Source organism: Triturus cristatus, chromosome 3_1 (assembly GCF_964204655.1).
Source record: "Triturus cristatus chromosome 3_1, aTriCri1.1, whole genome shotgun sequence".
NCBI classification, from domain to species: Eukaryota; Metazoa; Chordata; class Amphibia; order Caudata; family Salamandridae; genus Triturus; species Triturus cristatus.
The window spans coordinates 158,364,574-158,384,825 of NC_140583.1; the positions used below are offsets into that span (position 1 = coordinate 158,364,574).

Consider the following 20,252-nt stretch of genomic DNA (forward strand, 5'->3'; position numbering starts at 1 on the left):
GAGCCTGTGGCCCTTTAGATAACTCCTTGTTTTATCGCTGTCCCTCCTCCTTCTTCTTCTGGGGACCCTGACCACCTTTGGTTGGATCTCACCCATACAACCTCTTGTGGACCCTTGTACTCATCCAGCGGGCCCCCTCCTGAGAAAGCTCCTTGGGGTCAGTAAGCCTGCTGTCCATCAAGGTCTGGTGTAGCTCTGAAAAACTGCACTAGAAAAGTGCTACAAAAATAATCAAATTGTACAGCCCCTGGTAATCTGTTACCACACCGCCCTTCACCCAACCATCCAGTGCTATGCAAAAGAAATCTACACATTCAAACTCTTTCTGGAAATCAAATGTCTTGCTCTGCCCAAACTAGTCTCTGTACCTATCTGGTGTAATACCATACCAGGGGGTGAGAGTGTCCTTCATGGCAGTGTAGGTGAGTTAACGTGCTTTCCCTAAGGCTAGCAATGTGTCCCTCTCCTCCATTGTGAAGTAGTTTCACAATCCTGCCCCCCAATCTCTCTCAGAGACCCCATTCATGTGGTGAGCTGCCTCATACCCCTGAATCCACCCCTGGATATTATACTCTTTCCCTACACTCTTAGGAATGTACACCCTTCTCTACGACTGCACTTAAGAAATGCTACCACCATCTGTGCTGGACTTGGCCTTCAAATCCAGCTCACTCAAGATCATCTTTTGAGCTAGCATCCTCTTTCTTTCCTCTATAGCCAATTTATCCTATTCTGCCTCTCTGTTGAGTTTGACTAGTTCCAGCTGGAGCCCCTTCTCATGCTCCATCTTGAGCCTTTGCAGCTTCATCTGATGCCTCCTAGCGTCCCGCCTGTCCTCCAGCTCCTCTGGTGACAGACCTCTTGAAGAATTACTTCGGCTTGCCGTGGAAAATACCTTCCTCCCAAGCGGATCCTGATTCACAAAATCCCGATGAACCTTACCCCGCCATATCCACATTATCATTCCCATCCTCTGAGCGCCAACCAGCCTCCTTTGCTGTCAACCAGGCCCTCAGTGCTGTTTGCAGCTCCTCCTTCTTAGTGATGCCTCTCATAGGACATTTGAACTTGCAGAACTTTTGAAAGGAGGTACCGTATAGGCCTTCAACCTCTCTAGCTCAAACGCCAAATCTGCAGCTTCAACTGATGGCTCACAAGATTGTGGATCAAACTCAAGAGTTGCAAAGATGATCAAAATCAAAAACAGTATGTGGGTGTGTAATGGTATGCGATATGTAAGAAGTGTACACCAATCACTGTATGGAACGTACAAACACAAGTCCTATCCTCACCTCTGACCACCAATGTTAGCATTGGGGGTCTCTAGTTGGCAGTGGTTTGTACCTTGTCCAAGTAGGGATCCTCACTCTATTCAGGTTAAGGGAGTCACACAGCTAAGAGAACCCCTTCTCACTCACATGGTAGCTTAGCTCAATCAGTCAGGCTTATTTCAGAGGCAATGTATAAAGCATTTGTACATACACACACAGTAACACAGTTTAAAACAATACAAAAGGAGTCCACACCATTTTAGGAAAAATAGCCAATATTTATCTGAATAATCAAGACCAAACATCAAAAATCCAACATACGCAAGTCAAAATATAACTATTAAAAGAATAAGTATGTTTAGTCCATAGATATTAATGGATGCATTCGGTTTTGCACAAAGTACCTTAGATGCGTAAAAAATCAATGACAGTGCAAGGTGCAGCTGGGTTGAGGTGTCAGAAAAGCAAAGCGGTGCGTTGGTTCCTTACTACACAGGGAGGTGATGCATCAGTTCATTACTGACAGAGGAGGTGTTGTGTCACTTCCTTACTGGCAGGGGACGTGATGCGTCAGTTTCTGGACATGCAGCATTGGTTCCTTACTGTGTTACAGTGCTGATGAAGAGTCGGCATCAAGGAATGATGCCTGCATCAATGCGGCAATGGCGCTACAGGCGCTGCATCAATTTTGTAACCGTGAGGCAGACACTAGCGATTCTTCAGCCGCATGCAGGTGTGGCGTCGGAGCGGGTGCCACGGACATTAGTGGCACAGTGATTGGGGCTCATGCTGCGGCGATTCTTCTGATGCACTTCGACTGCTCCAGACCCACACACAACCTGGGTGGAGACAGCTTTATGTGAGGACAGGCACAGCACTATTCAGGTATCAGTGACAACTCCTCCCACCACTCTAGATCAGGAAGGCCCATCAGCCTGGTGGTCCATCAGGATATGCAAGGCACACCTCAGCTCACTTTGTGTGACTGTCTATAGTGAATGCACAAGTGCCCAACTGTCAGCCAACCCAGACATGTATTCTATAGACAGGCAGAGGCACAGAATGCCTCCCATTAGGAAAGTCAGAATAGGTGGACGTTCCTTTAAATATCTCGCCCCCAAACTATGGAACTCCCTTCCTGTTGATCTCCGCCGCATTCCCAACCTGTTTGCCTTTAGAAAGGCCTTGAACACCTGGCTTTTTAATCAGTAATTCTGTTATGTTTCTGTTGTCTTTTCTCCTTTTCTCAGTAAGGGGTCAGAAAGCGCCGGGACACTCCTTGGAGTAGCCGTGCGCTATATAAGTCACCCATTAACATAACATAACTTTCTAAAAGTAGATTTTTAAAACACGCTATTACCAATTTCAACAAAAGATGTATTTTTAAGTTATGAGTTTAGAGACCAAAAACTCAAAATCTCTATGTGCTACCAATGGGAATGTACCCTTCAAAGATATTTAAAGGCAATCCCCATGTAACCAAATGGAGGGATAGTCCTTGCAATAGTGAAAAACGGAATGAGCAGTATTTCATTCATGGACATGTAAAACACAAGAGTACCTGTCCTACCTTTTAAATTTGCTGCACCCTGCCCATGGGGTTGCCTTGGCCCAACCCTTATGGTTAACATATTGTAAAAGGGAATGTTTGGGCCTGGCAAGTGTGTGCATTTGCTAGGCTGAAATGGCACTCACAGACACTGCAGTGGCAGGTATGAGACATGTTTGCAGGGCTAATCATGTAAGTGCCACAATCAGTGCTGCAGGTCCACTAGTAGCATTTGATTTACTGGCCCTGAGCATCCCTGGTGCACTGTACTAGGGACTTACTGATAAATCAAATATGCCAATAATGGATAAACCAATCACCAATACATCTTACACAGGGGCACTTGCAGTTTTGCACTGGTCAGCAGTGGTAAAGTGCCCAGAGTCCTAATACAAGTGAAAACGAAATGCAGCACACAGTAAGAAAGAAAGTCAAAAGCAAAAAGACAGGGGAAATCATGCCAAAAGATGCCAGGTCTAACAGAGAGCAACCACAGTCCAGTGCAAGGGCTTCCAGAAGTTCCGCACCCCCATCCGTCGCACCCGTCACTTCGAACCCCAGCAGTGCTGAGAACACACACCCTCACTGATTTTGGCAATCACACACGAGTAACAGATATATGTAGTGGATCTAGACAGTGATACCACTAGTAGGAGTAAGGAAGGGGTCCCAGTCCATTGAAATCCGATGATGAGCGTGGAGCCACAGATCTTGCTCGGGTAGCCGGGGAAACAACAGAGAGTGAATATGAGGGCAAGACTGACTGAAAAGGACAGTGCATAGCTCAGAATGAAGGATACAACCTAGACGTGAGGTAGAAGAAAGGTGGGAGCTAAGGAGGGAAAGAGAAAGAGCTCGCACCGAGAAGCACAGCGATAACACAGAGCAGTGCGCCCCATACATGAGGAAAGCAGGGGTAGGCACAAGGCACTGATCGGATAAGAGTCAGAGGTAGAATGAGATGCAGATTTTGGCGGCCATTCGAGCCTCACCAAATTTTCAATGAAGGAGAGGGGCTGACTGGGAAATCAGAGACCAAGGTAGCCTGGTGCTGACCCAACCAAGACATAGGAGAAACAGGATTACACCTTCGCATGTGCACGAGGGGAGCAGCGACAAAGACGTACGCTGCTCATCCCAAACTCACGATATAGATAGACTGACGCCAAGGGAGATAGTGACCAGAGAGGAAGGCAAGAACTTTGCAAGGCCATTCCGCTACCTGCTAGCCTGCTGTAATGAGGGAAAAGACCAGTATAATAGACCCTGGAAGAAGGAGGGAGCCCTCGAACCATAGCAAAAGACTGTAACCAGCATGGAAGAGGAGATCCCAAGGGGAACTTCCCCTACATGCAAGAGTGCCTAAAAAGATGATAACACCATATTAAAGAGAAACCAGTGGAGATACCCACAGTACCCGCAACTACAGAAGGGCACATCAAGGACCATCTATGTACAGTAGACTCAAATGGATAAAGAGGGAATAAGGAAAACGTTACCACCAATGCTGGATGGAGTAGGAAAATGGAACTCATGTTTTGTGAAGAAAACCGTGGGAATAAACCTAGTAATAAGAGATATCAAAAGTCTGCTAAGTAGTCTTATTGCAGAGCAGAACAAAATGGTTTTCACTCAAGCACGCAACCCAGCAATTTTTTCACTGTTGGTTAATTATTGCCTCCATTTTAATTCTTGTGCCACCGTAACTACTTCTTGCCGCCTCGCGCCATCCCCATCTCACGCTTCCCGCCACTGCTGACCTGGCTCCTCCCCTCTACCCGCACCCGTTCCTCTCCTCCCAGCTGAGCGTCCCTACCCTCCCCTCCCCTTCCCTATATAATGCAGACCGCGGTAGCGCAGCGGATGCGACGCTGGTGCGCCAAAGGCGCATCTAAGGCAAGCCCGTCTGCACCCATCTGCTTCCCGAACGCGACCAGCGCCAGGAACCCTGGTTCTCCCAGACCCCACCGCTACGATTCTACCATCCTCAATGCACTCAATCCCGGAAGACACACTGACTGCGTAATTTCCTCACCGAACACCACCCATGGAGAGTTCTCGTGCAGAGCCTGCCGCAAATCCTTCACCATCGACAATACCCCCACTATCGCCGAAGGCCTCCTGGCGCACACACCACCAACACACTGACATGCGTCCTCCTCAACGTGCGCTACCTACACCGACACACCGTAGAGATCTGGGACCTGATCGACACCCTCTCGCCCGACGTCGCCTTCTTCATGGAAACCTGGACCAACGCCACCTCCGGCCCCGACATTGCCACTGCCATCCCCGACGGCTACAAGTTTCAGAGAGGACCGCCCCCACCACCCAGGAGGAGGACTCGCCATCACTCACAAGACGCCCCTCTGCCTCTCACATCCAGCATGAGTGACCCCCACTCCAGCACAGAACACCTCCACTTCCAGATCCAGGCCAGCCCCAGGACCACGCTACGGGGCACCCTCAACCACAGACCACTGCGACCTCGCACCCAGTCCGCAACCACCATCGCCGAGTTTGCCGCACCCCATTCAATCACCTCCACAGCAACCCTATCTTCATGGGAGGAACAAACATCTGTTTCAGCCACACCACCCAGCCTCTTTGGACGGACCACCACTGCGTCCATTTCATCTTCAACACAACCACCGCACCCAAGCCTGCCCCGCTACCACCACAAAGAAACTGGAGCAAGGTCACAGAGGAACTCCTCATCACCACCCTCCTCCAAGACCCCAGCAGTGCCACGACCGACACCAGCTCCGCAGCCACAGAGCTTCACCGCTGAATATCCCGCTGCGCCGACACACTCGCACCCCTCCAACACCCCGCCAAGCAATGCTCGCTGAAGGCCGCCTGGTTCACCACAGAACTACAAGAAGCCAGACACTCTTGCTGACGCATAGAGAAAACCTGGCGAAACCAGAAAACCATGTAAGCACGAAACAACCACAGGAGCACCCTGACGGAATACCAGCAGCATATAAGGGACACCAAACGGACCTTAATAAGAGACAAAGTCCAGATCAAAGCGACCAACGCCAAGGAACTGTTCAACATTATACAGCAGCTCACTAAACCCCCCAAGCAAAGCCACGGATGTCACACCTTCCCAGCAACGCTGTGACAAGCTCAGCTCATACTTCCATCTGAAGATTAAGGCCCTCTACGACAATTTCACCCCCCCCCCCCCCCCCAACGCTGCTGATAAGCCAACCATCGTGACCTGGAATCCCGCTACTGTCAAAGACATCACCGTTACGATGCAGAAAACCCACTCAGGAGCCCCAATGGACCCCTGCCCACCGCACATATTCCACAGGGCCGCTGCCACCATTGCATCCGAATTTGGATGGACCATCAACACCTCCTTCCTGTCCAGCATCTTCCCAGACGATTGGAAGCAGGCAGAGGTAAAACCCCTCCTCAAGAAACCCACGGCCGACCCAAACGACCTGAAAAACTACCGGCCCATCTCTCTCCTCCCTTTTGCGGCCAAAGTCACAGAGAGACTCCTGAACACTTAGCTGACCGCCTTCATTGAAGAGAACTCCATCCTAGACGCCTCCCACTCTGGATTCCGTAGCAACCACAGCACTGAGACCTCGCCGCCACTGACAACATCCGCATGCTACTCGACCACAGACACATCGCGGCCCTCATCCTTCTAGACCTCTCCGTAGCCTTCGATACCGTTTCTCATTGCACTCTTGCAGCCAGACTTCACGACGCAGGGATACAAGGAGCCACCCTTGACTGGATCCAATCCTTTCTCTCCGGCAGAACCAAGAGGATCAGACTCCCTCCCTTCCTCTCCGAACCCACCGAGGCAGGAGTACCTTCTCCTACATCGCAGCCAAGACCTGGAACGAGCTCCCCGTGAACATCAAATGCTCCCCAACCCTGCACACTTTCAGAAGGACCTCAAGACCTGGCTCTTCTATTAATCCGGAGCTGCCCCCCAGCGCCTTGAGACCCTCACTGGTGAGTATCGCGCTTTATAAACCCTTGATTGATTGATTGATTGCACTCTGGACTAAACCGATGTGTTGATAGAGGAGGTAGAATGAATCCTCAGTCCTTAAGAAGGATTCCAGAAAATGTTACCCAAAAAGGCATGTGACAATTGCTAAAATGTTCACGAAAAGGGAGGTGGGACTTGTCATCTGTTGGCATCAACTCAAAGACTACAGATACCTCAGAAGCATCACATGAATTAGAGCAGCTTGAAGGAGAGTAAGAACACTTGTTGCCTGAGGACACCATGTGCCCTTTTATGTAAATGCTGTCTGCCAAAATAGATTCACTCCTTTAATGGACACATAGATGGCTCAGCAGGATCTTAGTGGCTGTATACATGGTGTGATAGGAGAGTCCCAACTGCAACCAGGAAGTCTGACTTTGGAGGCTCCATTTCTCGATTTAATAAAGAAGTTGAAGGACGAGATCAGGGAGCTCAAATCCTTAGTGAAACCATTGGTTGATCATACCATAGTGCCCAGCAAGGAGGTAATCAGTTTTAATACCAGTAGAAATAAATCTTGTTAAGACTGAACGCCCGAAACAACGTCCATTTGAAAACATACCATGCAGTCGACTGAGTTTGGAGGAAGATTGTAGTGAGGAAGAGAGCGAGTGAATGAACAGTCCTACAGACAAGTGTCTAAGAGAACTGAAGTAATGTAATGAATATGTGCATTTATAGAGTGCATTAAATAATAGGCATCAAACCGCTGTAAGCAGCAAGAACATACAGGAGAGACAATCAAGCAATTATAACTGGGAACAGGTTTTCACGTTCTTGCGTAATTTACAGTATGAAGAAATACTAGCAATATGTACCAGGAGAGTGTTCCATAGCCTAGCAGCTACCACTGAGAATGCAAGCTCGCCCCATCTCGCCGTCCTAAAGTGGAGGACCGTAGCTTTCCTCTGACCAGCCGATCTTAACTGTCTACTAGGACGATACCAGTTAAAGACGGTTCCTAAATAGTAAGAGCCCTGATGATTTCGGGGCTTGAAGAACAGCACTGGGCTTTGAACAACAGTCTTTTCCTTATAGGAAGCCAATGAAGAGCCATCAGCCCCTCTCTCACTGAATGTAGTTTGGGAACTCCCAAAACCAGTTATGCAGCTGGTTGGCATTCAAATACAGAGCATCATAGTAGTCAAAGCGTGATGTTATAAGCGCAATGACCACTGATACTCTGATCTCTGTTGGCAGAAAGAGAAAGATCGTTTTTAGGCACTTGATGATCCAAAAACAAGAGCTCACTGTCCTCTTGACCTGGAGATCTAATGTCAAAGTGTTATCGAAAAGCACACCCAGGTTTTTAGCAGAGGTTTTAGGAGTTTGTAGTGAGCCACAGGTCTTTGGCCAGCAGCGATCAGACCAGACCGAGTTCTCGGCCCCAAAAATCACAATCTACCTCTCATCAGCATTTAACTTGAGCCAATTTTCTTGCATCCAGGTGCTGACTTGCCCCATCCACAACCTGAACGTATCGGCTATGCCTTACCAGTCCCCTGATATAGAGACAATGATCTGTGTATCATCTGCTAAGGACAGTACCTGAAAGCAAAAAGAACAGACCAATTTAGACAGAGGGGCCAAACAAAGGGTAAACAATGTAGGCCTGAGGTAGGACCCCTGCGGGACCCCACAAGGGAGCTGCAACGCCTTAGCTCTAAAGTCACCACAGCTCACTTTTTGGGTCCTATTTGTCATGATGGATTCTAGAAGATTAAGGGCCGAACCCCTCAGTCTACCCTAGTGTAGTCTTTGCACCATTTGCATGGGAGAGATAGTATCAAAGGCGGAGGATAAACAGTAGCGGCTGCTACCGACCAGGGGTGATGGGCCGGGGGGAAAGAAGGAGGGGGGAATAATAAAACTTACCTGTTTACCGCTGACTGCCGGCCACTGCCTCTTCTTTCTCGGCAGGAAGCACACAGCCTCTCAGAATACCCTGACCAATAACAACGCTACTGTAGCAGCATTGTGATTGGTCTGAGCGCCTCTCAAGGATTTTGGCAGGCACAGGTAACAGGGAGATAGGGCAAAGATTTTTTAGGTCTCCTGTATCTCCATTTGGTTACTTTTTTAGAGGTATAACAATTGCTTCTTTCCAGCACTGGGGATACACTTCAGATTCCAACACCCGATAGTCTACTTCCAAAGATGAGGGCACTAGACCAATCTCCACCACTTGAAATTCCGACAGAATCTTGTAACAATGTCTAACCCGGGAGAGACTTGATTGTCATGTGATTGTGGAAAGGGCTAAGCAAAACATATCTAAGCAAACCAAATTGTCAAATCCAGCCTGGTATACGGAGTAAAACTGCAGGTGGGATCAACTGTTCTTGAACACAGGGCTCCCCTCTTTTGAGGGTGGTATGTCCTTCCAATGTTAATGTTAACGGGAAGCATACATCTGTGATCGTGAATAATGCCATTAACCCCTGCAGCCGCTAACTCCCACCACTGGGAGAGGACCGCTGTCCACTAGATTAGAACCATTCGCCATTGCCACTTGGTTATCTGTTACGACATCTCAAATGCAAAACACTATTCCTCCAACACAAATCAATATGATTGCATTTAACTAACATTACAATGTGGGATATTAGTGGATGGACTGGTGTCATTAGATTTACTTACTTCCCGGAGTTAAAACTCTTTGATTTACTTTAAACATAACCGCTTATTGAGATGCATTAATTATACATTTTCCAATAACTCCTGTTCTACCCACTCTCAGCCTATCTGTAATGGCTTAATGGGTAACGGACCTAAGAGCAGTTTATGGCGAAACCCATATAATCCCACTGCTAAAATCAGAAGCGGCTGCTGCTTAACAGTGTTGGTGGAGGATAAAAAATAAATACCCTTACCTGAAGGCCAGCTACTTCATCCCGGTCCTCTTTGGTCGTGGACACATAGGAAGCAGGAAGCACACAGGCTCGCCTAGCCAATCAAGATGCTGCTGTGAGTGCTCAGATGGGGACTAGGAGCCTGTACATGTTCTCCATCCAGGCTGTGCAATACAGCTGGTGGAGAACATGCAAAGTGAGCATGACTGTTAGGCTGGCACAAGACGGCTGGCCAAACCGTCATGCGCACTTAGAGTGTGCTCACCACTTCTCCCCCTGGCCACTGCTCTGGCCAGCTAAGCCCCACCCTGCACCTACGCAGGGAAAAAAAATGATCACAACATTGCTTTATTATCATTTTAATTTTCTTCTTAAAACTGCTTGCAGAGCAGTGGGGTGACGCTCCTTCGCCTTAGCCGAGGAGCAGCCGCTGGGTAAAATAGGAAGCATAAAGTGCAACAACCAAGATACCTTTAATCTGGGAGAAGATAATCAATTAAAGAATGTTCCCACTGTTACTGAGTCCACGCACATCACTAACATGCAGGTTGCTGTGACACACAAAGAAAATCTAGCAACAAATACGGAACATACACTAAATATTGCATCATGGAACTTAGTCGGTCTGAACACTAAGCTGACTGATCAAGAATGGTGAGCTTATATTAAGCACTTTGATATTTGTATAATTCAGGAAACTTAGTGTACCACCCCAACCTTTCAATATGTGTTTACACATTATAATGTAAATGCATGTTTAAGGGAGGCTAGAAATATGGGTATAATTGTCTTACTTTGTAAGATAAGACAAATAAATTGTGATTTTTCTGACATCTTAGGTATAAACATAACTCTACCTAATGGCTTAGCGCTTAATATTTGTAATATTAACCATTGCCCTTTCAAAACCCACAATGACACTATGAATAATTATGGCTCATTGATTGTTGGAGAAGACTTCAATGATACTTACTTCAATGATACTTATGAACCTTTTGCTATTGCTTGCCCTACAATCGTACAGAAAGAAGATGAACAGTGGAACATCCCAAGTTTACCCCTCTTGCCCATTATAAAAAAAGGTGTGCTCCTCCATACAGTTAACAGCATTAAACTTGTCATTGGGACTTAGGTCCTGTAAAGGGCGTGCATGTTCAGATACAAATGGCCGCCATAATTGTAAAATACGAGCCACTGAACTGAGCAGTAGGAAACTCTTCTCCTTACTTGTTGGCCCCATCTGTGAAGCACTTTACCTTAACTTGCTAACAGATGCATCCCTGCAGGCAGAAAGCACCACCATGGACGACAAAGTGATTTGGCACATTCCGCCGCTTGGATCAGACTTCTGTCCTCAAACCAAGGAAACTATGCCAATTAGGACAGCAACCAACAGAGGCCACTGACAGCTGGCAGTGTCAGAAGCCAGGCGCCAGGCTATCCACTGCCAGGTGGAAGCTCCAAATGGGGATAATAGGTTGGCCACTCTTTCAGCCGTGGGATTGTCAAGGAAATCCCTATGGGTTTCTGATGGTTCTCTGACCTCTGTGGTTTCTCAGAGTGGGGGGCAACAGCCCCTGGTGTTAGGCATCCTACTTTCCCTGTACCTCCCACAAGTATGGGGGGTCCTGAGACTGGCCTCTGAGCCCAGGGCCTGTACCCTGAAACTGAACAGGGGACAGGGGTGAGTCCTGTCTCACCTGGCACCTCCATCTGGGCTCCCATTCCCTCTGCTTGGGAGTGGTACCCCCACAAAACTGATCCACCCCTCCCAGCTCTACTGACACCAGGGACAAAGTCTTGAACCTGGATCTGGCTTACCGTACACACCTGACTATGTACTGGTCTGGAGAAGCCAGGCTTTCCACTACAATGGTCTTACTAGCCCCAGAGTCCCTCAAAGCAGTGATAGGAATCCCATTCTCCTTCGCCGGGGCGAAGTGAAGACTTCCACCATGAAGGAAAACAAGCTTGCCCTCTGAGTCTCTCTTCTGGCTGAGGGAAATCGTGGCATGGTCTATGACCTTCCCCAGGGAGCTACTGCCCCCTAAGGCTCATTGGCCACCCCTGTAGAGGTCCCACCAGTGGGCACTTTCTTAGGACAGAATTCCCCTAATTGTGTCCTAACTGGGAGCACAAAAAGCATTGGGGTTGGAAATGGGGTGCCCTGGGCCACCGCGAACCAGAACCTCCCCCGTTTCTCAGAAGGGGTTTGGGAATTCTTTCCCCCACATTACTATGTAATTTATCTGGGTTATCTTTAGCCTCCGCCTCGTTATGCTGGGGGAACCCTCTTGGGTCACTCCCAGGTACTTTCTTGGACATTCTGATACTGAGAAAAAAGTACTGTTCTATGGGAAGTGCATAGGATTTTAATACATTTTAACCAATTTTAATTGCATTTTAATTGTTCTTGTGAATTTCTGACTTTTTATAGTTTTAACAAGTGTAAAGACATCCATTGCTGAAATGTGTTACAAATACCAAATTATTGTGTATGTTATGTGTGTATCTTTCTTTAATGGGGTTAATCCCACAAATAACTAATAACTCTCTTGGGGGTTATTTACAATACAATGTCGGAGTGCGGTTTACGCCAGAATTGGTAACGTTGCACTTTGACATTTTTAAAACACAGGGATGCGCCGTATTTACCAAAACACTGTGCACTCCTGCATTATAACTAGCATGGCACTAATAAGGCTGCCTAGCGACAGCGCAGGCCCCCTTGCATCATGTTGCCAGGGTGCCTGCACTGCAAAGGTGATTGTTTATGGGCAGGAAGGGCCCTGTTCCGACACATAAATATTCTTGAAAAGGCAATTTGCTGTTGCAGAATGCAGCACACATGGAAAAAGCAAAAATGAAGAGAAATTATTGATAATTTCTCCTCGTATCGCCAGTCTAGGACCAGATATTCCCTGGTTTTCGTTTTTGGCGCTGGCCCAGCCTTGTACATATGGGGCAGCGTCAAAAAGAAATGGGTTCTGCGGCAGAACGCCCACAGCAACACCCATTGCACGCCCCTTTCACAGTGAAGCATGAAAAGGGGCCTTATATACAAGGTCACCTCTATGTCGCTAAAAGTGACGCTGTGGTGGCGATAGGAGCTTTTAAATATACCCCTAGGCATTTGAAGCTAACAAGCCTCTACAGTAATTGACATTGACTACTGCTGATGTACATAACAAATCAAGAAGGGGGGAGAAAGAAGGAACTGCGATCCATTCAGCTTCCTTATTCTATACCAAAAAATCACATGGGGAACGGATCACTTGTCCTGAGTAACCAGGGTTTTTTTAAATTTCGCATAATTTACCGATAAAAAACCCTCATTCACGTACAGAGGTAGCGGTGGCGGTATATCTTGTTTCACCGCCTTTCTCTTTAAAAATGTGACAGCATCATCATCGGGTTAGTTTTTATGCTTCCTCCAAAGGGAGGTGTACCACTGGTAAGTGCAGTAGTGATCAGTGATGGTGGGGTTATGTACAGTGAGTTGCAGTTGGTTAAAGAAGGAATAGTTAAAAAGCTTGTATAGCCAGATAATTTTTTTTAATTAGTCTTGATTCGAGATTGTCTAAAAATAGTTCCGTGCATAGGGGGACTTATTATGAATCTCCCGCACCTAATATGTCCGTAAAAAGTTTGACATGTTTCAGCCCTAGCGTTTGCCCCGAAGGGTCAAGTGGGCTTTCTTCAGGACCTAGAGTGAAAAATAGAAAAAGTAGAGTGGGAGACCCTGTATGTCTCTGTGAACTTAAACCATGTGTTATCAGGGTTTTCGTGAATCCAGGTATATTAACCTGATTCTGCTTTGGTCAGATAGTACCTTATGTCCTCATTACTGGACATCAGCGGGCGGCCAGTGGGTTTGTCACCTTTCGCGCTGGTGCAGAATGACTTGTTCTGACTCTACCTCTGCTGTCACGTTTTTAAAGAGAAAGGCGGAGAACCAAGATATACCGCCACCGCTACACGTGAATGAGGGTTTTTTATCGGTATATTATACTAAATTTTGAAAAACCCTGGTTACTCAGGACAAGTGATCCGTTTCCCCACGTGATTTTTTGGTACTGCTGATGTACACCAGAGATGGTGATCTGGGAATCTGCATCCTTGAATTCCATTAGGGACCTTCTTTCTCCAAGCTTTTTTCAGGTTGCAATGAGAAGGCTGTGGTGTCCATGCTTTTTCATGCTGCACGTGTACTTTGTAAAGAGGAGCACGGAAAGAAGTCTTTCCCTTGTCTTTGTTGTTAGTCTTGTACCAACATCAGTGAACCAATCACCAAACACGTCTTCTCTTGCATTTCAGATGCTGCATAACAAGCACGTCATGGTCCGCGTGGGCGGAGGATGGGAGACCTTTGCAGGGTACCTGCTGAAGCACGACCCTTGCCGAATACTGCAAATCTCCCGCGCTGATGGGAAAATCTCCCCCATGCAGAATAAGTCTCCAAACATCAAGGACTTCAATTCAGACAATTATTTAGTCGTGTCCGCCAACTACAAAACCAAGAAGGAAGTGAAGTGAAAGAGTGAGAGCTCATCCTTGAATGGACCTTATCGCAAAGGGATCCAATCTAGAAATACAGCATAGCACGCGCCTTTTACTTCTTAGACAAAAACAGGCAGAACTGGTCAACATCCAGAAACAGCACTATTTATTTCTATAACATTCGATGCAAGTTGATCTTCGTAGGTTCATTACTAAAGTCAGAAATAAAAAAAGTATATGTATATATCTTTTGTAGCCAATTATTCAGGCAAATGATTAAGAAATGCCTTGAAAGACTAAAACTGTGATTTCATATAGTTTGAAAATGCTTATTAAAGCAGACCTTTGTTTTTATAAGTGAGAAGCTGGACTCCTTGGTAACTCCATCTAGTAATCAAAGAAGCCTATCCTATATCTGTGTACAAGCAATGAAGAGTCTATCGGATAAGAAAGTGTATATCTACACTGTGTACATACCTTCGCCTGTGATTTTAAAAATGTACTGGAAACTACTTTAAAGGGTTTTCTACGTAATAAAATGAAGGAAAAATACACGAGTATTAACTATTGTACTTCTGTCATTAGTTATGGTACGTCATTCCAAATAATGTCACACATTTCTTAACTGTTCAAGTTGTAATTCCTAATATAGGTAATGCTGGATTATCAAGGCACAAACGATTAAACCCGGGCATTAACCCCCCCTCCCGATCCTAGTTTGTAATTTACCCCCCTGATTTCATCTGCTCCGTCACCTTGACCTTTTCTGCACATCCGCCACCGCCATGACTGATTCCCTGCACCAACCTCCACGTGCATACACAATTCTGGCGCAGAATGATTCATTTATTGCCTACACAGGTAAGTGAATTGATATAAAGACCTATTGTGGCATTTCATGTGCACCTCATGTACGTGTGAAATGTGTTGGACTAAATAGAACTGATTTTTAAAGTATTGATGTTACAAAATATTGCCTTCTTTTTATTATTACAGGGGCAACATGTCAATATCAAAAGGGGTGTTGCGTGTTTCCCCGCTTCCCCACCCCTCTCCACCTCACCCCCCTCTTACTACGTAACGCCCTCCACCCCCTCCCCCCCCCCCCAAGCCCTCATTCTAAGTCTACCTGTCTGTGCTGCTACCTTGATCAAGAAAACAAAGTCTAGCCAAAAGGAGGTGGTAAGAGGTTTGAGTCCAGGCTCCCTATTATTACAATTACAATAGATAAATGTCCAACCAGAGTTTTTATTATGTACAAAAACGACCTTAATAATACCAAAACAAATATGTAAATATGTGTACAATTAGATAGTAACCAAACAATAAAAATCAGACAAAAACAAATAAAATAAAACAATAAGACTATGAAATGGAGTTGCAACGTAGGGCTACCAAGTTGCAAAGAATATATACTGGTCACTGTGTTAATATACTATGGTCCCAATTACAATGGGAGGTGCTATTTTGCGCGGAGTAAGTTATTTATCGGGTGCGATAAATAACACCTATTACGAGTTTGTGGGGAATAACGTGGATTTTGATGTTTAATGCACCAAAATGAACATGATACGTTAAATAATGTATATATGTCCCATGTTAAAAATCGGCAGTTTGGGCGAACTTCAATAAGCTTTAGGTATTTCGCGCATCCAATTATTATTACCTTTAAACTTGTAATACTGATCCATCCGGAAAGAGGGGTAATCAGGCCCAGTGACTTTTAAAACACTGTTTGGATTTCACCAACTGTCTTTAGAACAGTGATGAACAACGGTACACCTTCTTGCACTAAGACAATCCTAAGAGGCAATTTCCTCTTTTTAGCCCTAATGCAGAAAGTATCACGTTTAGAAAATGAAAGTAACCAGGAGAGATAATGATATTTCACCTTGTTTCGCGTCTCTGTAGTATGTGCACCATTTTGTCACTATTCCAGGTTTACTGCCTTTAATAAATCTGGGATTGCATCAGATTTCTTTGGTGGTACACAGGAACGCCCATAATCTATCTATGGAATGCCTACCACAACAAAATGTAACAACGCAGTGCAAGCTGCTGAGTTGTGTTACCTTTCTATACAAAGTCACAAAAGGCAGCTCAAATGGCCCCTTGCGTGGATGTGCATATCTCATTTAAGGATTTAAGTTGCCCTTTGACGACTTGTGTTACACAAGGACAGCACAAGCAGCCCTTCACCTCCCCTGGCAGAGGTCTCCACTCCCTCTTCTCTGCCGTGGTACAGAAGAACTGCTCCCGGTCCTCCTACCTTGGTGTACGGAGGTTCGAGCCTCCTGCTTGGGTCCTGCTGCCTTGGTCCTACGCAGAGCAAGGCAATCTCTTTTACTCCACTGTGCCCTGATTTACTTTTAATATTCCCTGATTTTCTATTTATTTTCCTCTTTTTCCCATATCTAACCAATTTCATTTTTTTACCTAGTTACATTTTTATTCTACCCCCCTCCAGTGGGACGCACTACTTCACTATGGCAAACCGGCTCATTCCGGTTCCTCGTTCCCACCTCCCCTCCCGCTGCCAGACTGACCTGTCCACCTCCTAGGGCTACTTAATGGAGGACGCAGCGGGCATGCGGCCGGCGTGCAGAAGGCATGCCAAAGGCAGACCCATCTGCGCCTGTCCATGCCTGGACCGTGCCTAATTCCAGGGCCCCTGGACCTACAGCCCGCCTCCGATACTCCTCTTACGAGATCCACAACCTCGGACAAAAACCCCATGACACCAACTGCCACAATGCCTCACCACTCTCCACTAGAGGACACTTCACCTGCTGCCACTGCGGCTTCTCCTGTGATGCGAATACCCCCATGACCACTACCCAGCAGACACCCTGCCACATGTCCTAGCTCCACCGCACTCTATTCAATGTCAGATCACTCTGCAAGCATACCACGGAAATCTGGGACATCATAACCACACTCTCCCCTGACATTATGTTCATAACAGAAACCTGGCTCACCACCTCCCTCAGCACGAGACATCGCCACTGCAACTCAGCCGGATACAAGATGTTCCACCATGACCGCCCTGACAGACTCGGCAGAGGCATCGTCCTCATCCAAAAGGACGCCCTTAACTGCACCGCCTCCGACGACAACATGACACCCATCATGTACCACCTCAATTTCCAGATAAACCAGACACCAATACCACCTTCAAAAGAATCCTTGCCCACAGACCTCCCAGCCCCTGCCCCAGCTTCTGCAACTCCATCTCAGACTTCATAGCCCACCTGGCCATCAAGTCTGACCACTACATATTCCTGGGTGACCTGAACTTTCATCTAGAAGACCCAGACAACTCCAACATGCTCCTCGAAAATATGAGCATCATCTACCTTTCTCAACTGGCCACCACTCCCATGCAAAGAGCTGGTAAAAGCCTGGACCCCATCTTCTCCACCTTCAACAGAGCTAAATTCTCCCACACTATTGAATTGACCTGGACTGACCATAGCATCGTCCACTCTCCACCATTGATGGTCCATGAAATCCTCTGATGAGACTCCCGACTTACCCTTGTCGCAATTGGGGCAAGGCCACAGAACCCGCTGGACCACTGCCTTAAATGTAACAAGAGGGGGAGGAGTTGGCCTAACGGCTAGGGCAGTCGACCTCGAATCTGGGGAACTGGGTTCGAGTCTAGGCAATGATGCTGGACATCCTGTGATTCTGGGCAAATCACTAAATCTCCCTGTGCCTAACAAATAAAATGAATGTGTGCTCATGTAATGCAACTGGTGCTATGTAAAGCGGTCTGATACCCGATACCTTCGGGTCAAGTTTGGGCTATATAAAACTCCGTAAAAAAAAAGACCCTCCACTTCAGACTCCCTCAAACACAACGACAAGATCTTCTACAGTTGGATCTCCTCAGCCACCGACACTATCATACCCCTTAAGAACACCATCAACAGACTCCCAAACAGGCCAGCTGGTTCACCCCAGAGCTACTGACCCACAAGCGACACTGCAGGCAATTAGAGAGACATTGCCATTCCAACAAGACCCCCTCCAACCTCTACTCCTACAGATCCACCCTCCACAACTACCACTACCATCTCAGAGAGAACAAGAGAGATGCCCTCAACACCTGTATCGAGGCAAGCGCCAACTGCACCAAGGAATTTTTCTGCATCTTAAGAGAATTATCATGTCCCTCCGCCGCTGAGAATACAATCAGCCCCTCCCAAGCCCTCCATGACAACCTGGCAGACTACTTTCACTGCAAAATTGCCAACATCAACTGCAACTTCATCCCCCAACCCACTGGCCTCAACCACTTCAGTACCCTTGCCTGCCCCTCCCACCTCCCCAGGAACACCGACTGGAATCAGCTCTCCACGGGAGACACCATCTCTATCATGAACTTCATACACTCTGGATCTCCCACCAACCCCTGCCTGCACCACTTTTGCAAACTAAGAAGAGAAGGCATTGCATGCCCCTCACCGAACTCCTCAACACTTCCATCACCACAGCCACCATACCAAACATCTGGAAGCACACAGAGGTCAAGCCCCTCCTGAAAACACCCTCTGCCAACCCCAGCGAACTAAAAAACTATTGCCCGATCTCACTCCTCCCCTTCCCCGGTAAAGTCTTGGAAAAAGCTATCAACCGCCAGCTCACGGTCTACCTGGAGACCAACAAGCACCGAGACGTCCTGATCGCAGCAACTGAAGGCATCACATGCTTTCTCGACCAAGGCAGAACAGCAGCCCTCATTCTCCTTGACCTTTTATCAGCCTACAACACCGTCTCCCACTACACTCTGATCACCAGACTCCACCACATCGGCATCCAGGGCTGAGCACCCAGCTGGACCTATTTCTTCCTCTCCTGCCAAACCCATAGGATCTACTTACCACGCTTCACCTCCGCACCTACAGATGTCCTATGCAACATACCCAAAGGATCCTCTCTCAGTCCTACCCTCTTCCACACCTACATGACACATTGCCCACACCCACGGACTCAACATCATCTCCTACGCCGACGACACCCAGCTTGTCCAGTCACTCAAAGAAGACGCTGGCTTCACAAGAGCCAACTTCCAACACACCATGACAAACATTACCACCTGGTTGAAGACCAACTGCCTCATGCTCAACTCGGATAAGACAGAGGTCATTATATTCGGAAAGAAGCCCTTCCATGGCACGACACATGGTGGCCCGCTGTACTTCGCCCCTTGTGCACTCCCACCAGCCAATCACGTGACCTCTGAATCTTACTGGACTCCCACCTGACCATGGCAACTGATTAATGCTGTCTCCCCCTCTCGCTTCCTCACCCTCTGCAAGCTCCGCAAGATCTTCCGATGGATCCCCATCTCTTCCAGGAAGACAGTCACCCAGGCCCTCATTACCAGACAACTCAACTACAGTAATGCACTCTATGCCAAAACTACCGAAAATCTCCTGAACTGCCTTCAGACCATCCAGAATTCAGCAGCATGACTCATCGTCGACCTCCCCAGAAGGCCCAGCATCATCCCCACCTCAGAGGTCTCCATTGACTGCCTCGTCCAAGAAAGATGCCTCTTCAAGCTCCTCACTCATGCCTCCAAAACCTTCCACAAGTCCGGACCCGCCTACATCAACAACAACCAAACATTCCACAGACCGACTAGGAATCTCTGATCCTCCACCCTCCCTTTGGCTTTCATCCCCTGCATTCGCCGGAGCCAATGTGGAGAACGAAGGACCTCCCCCTCCACCTTGTACCGCCCCTTCGCTAAAGGACTTCAGGAAGCACCTCAAGACCTGGCTCTTCAATCGAGGCTCACACAGCCCATCAGTGCCTGGACACCCCCCTGGCTGACAAGCAGCACTATACAAGACCTTCTGATTTAAGCCCTTAATAAATCTGTCCTAAATGGATATCTTGTAACACAGTACTCCTAAAGATGGCTGATCAACAGTTATATGCCTGGATAAACAGATCTAGGTATTGAATTAAGCCAGAAAACTGACTGACTAAAGAGTCAAGAAGGGAATTAGCCCACAGGTACCTGTGCAAACAGTTTATCC

The 20,252-nt window shown here is 47.2% G+C and overlaps 1 protein-coding gene across 3 annotated transcripts in view; it reads left to right on the forward strand.

The window, feature by feature from the left end:
• Positions 1–14,756, forward strand: part of GAS2 (growth arrest specific 2) — an 851,053-nt gene extending 836,297 nt beyond the window's left edge. For all 3 annotated transcript variants that reach the window (XM_085643619.1, XM_085643621.1, XM_085643620.1), the window contains one exon: positions 14,017–14,756. In XM_085643619.1, the coding sequence (XP_085499745.1) occupies positions 14,017–14,235 (219 nt within the window). In that variant the 3' untranslated portion in view covers positions 14,236–14,756. The remainder of the gene's footprint in view (positions 1–14,016) is intronic.
• The last annotated feature ends 5,496 nt before the right edge of the window (positions 14,757–20,252 follow it).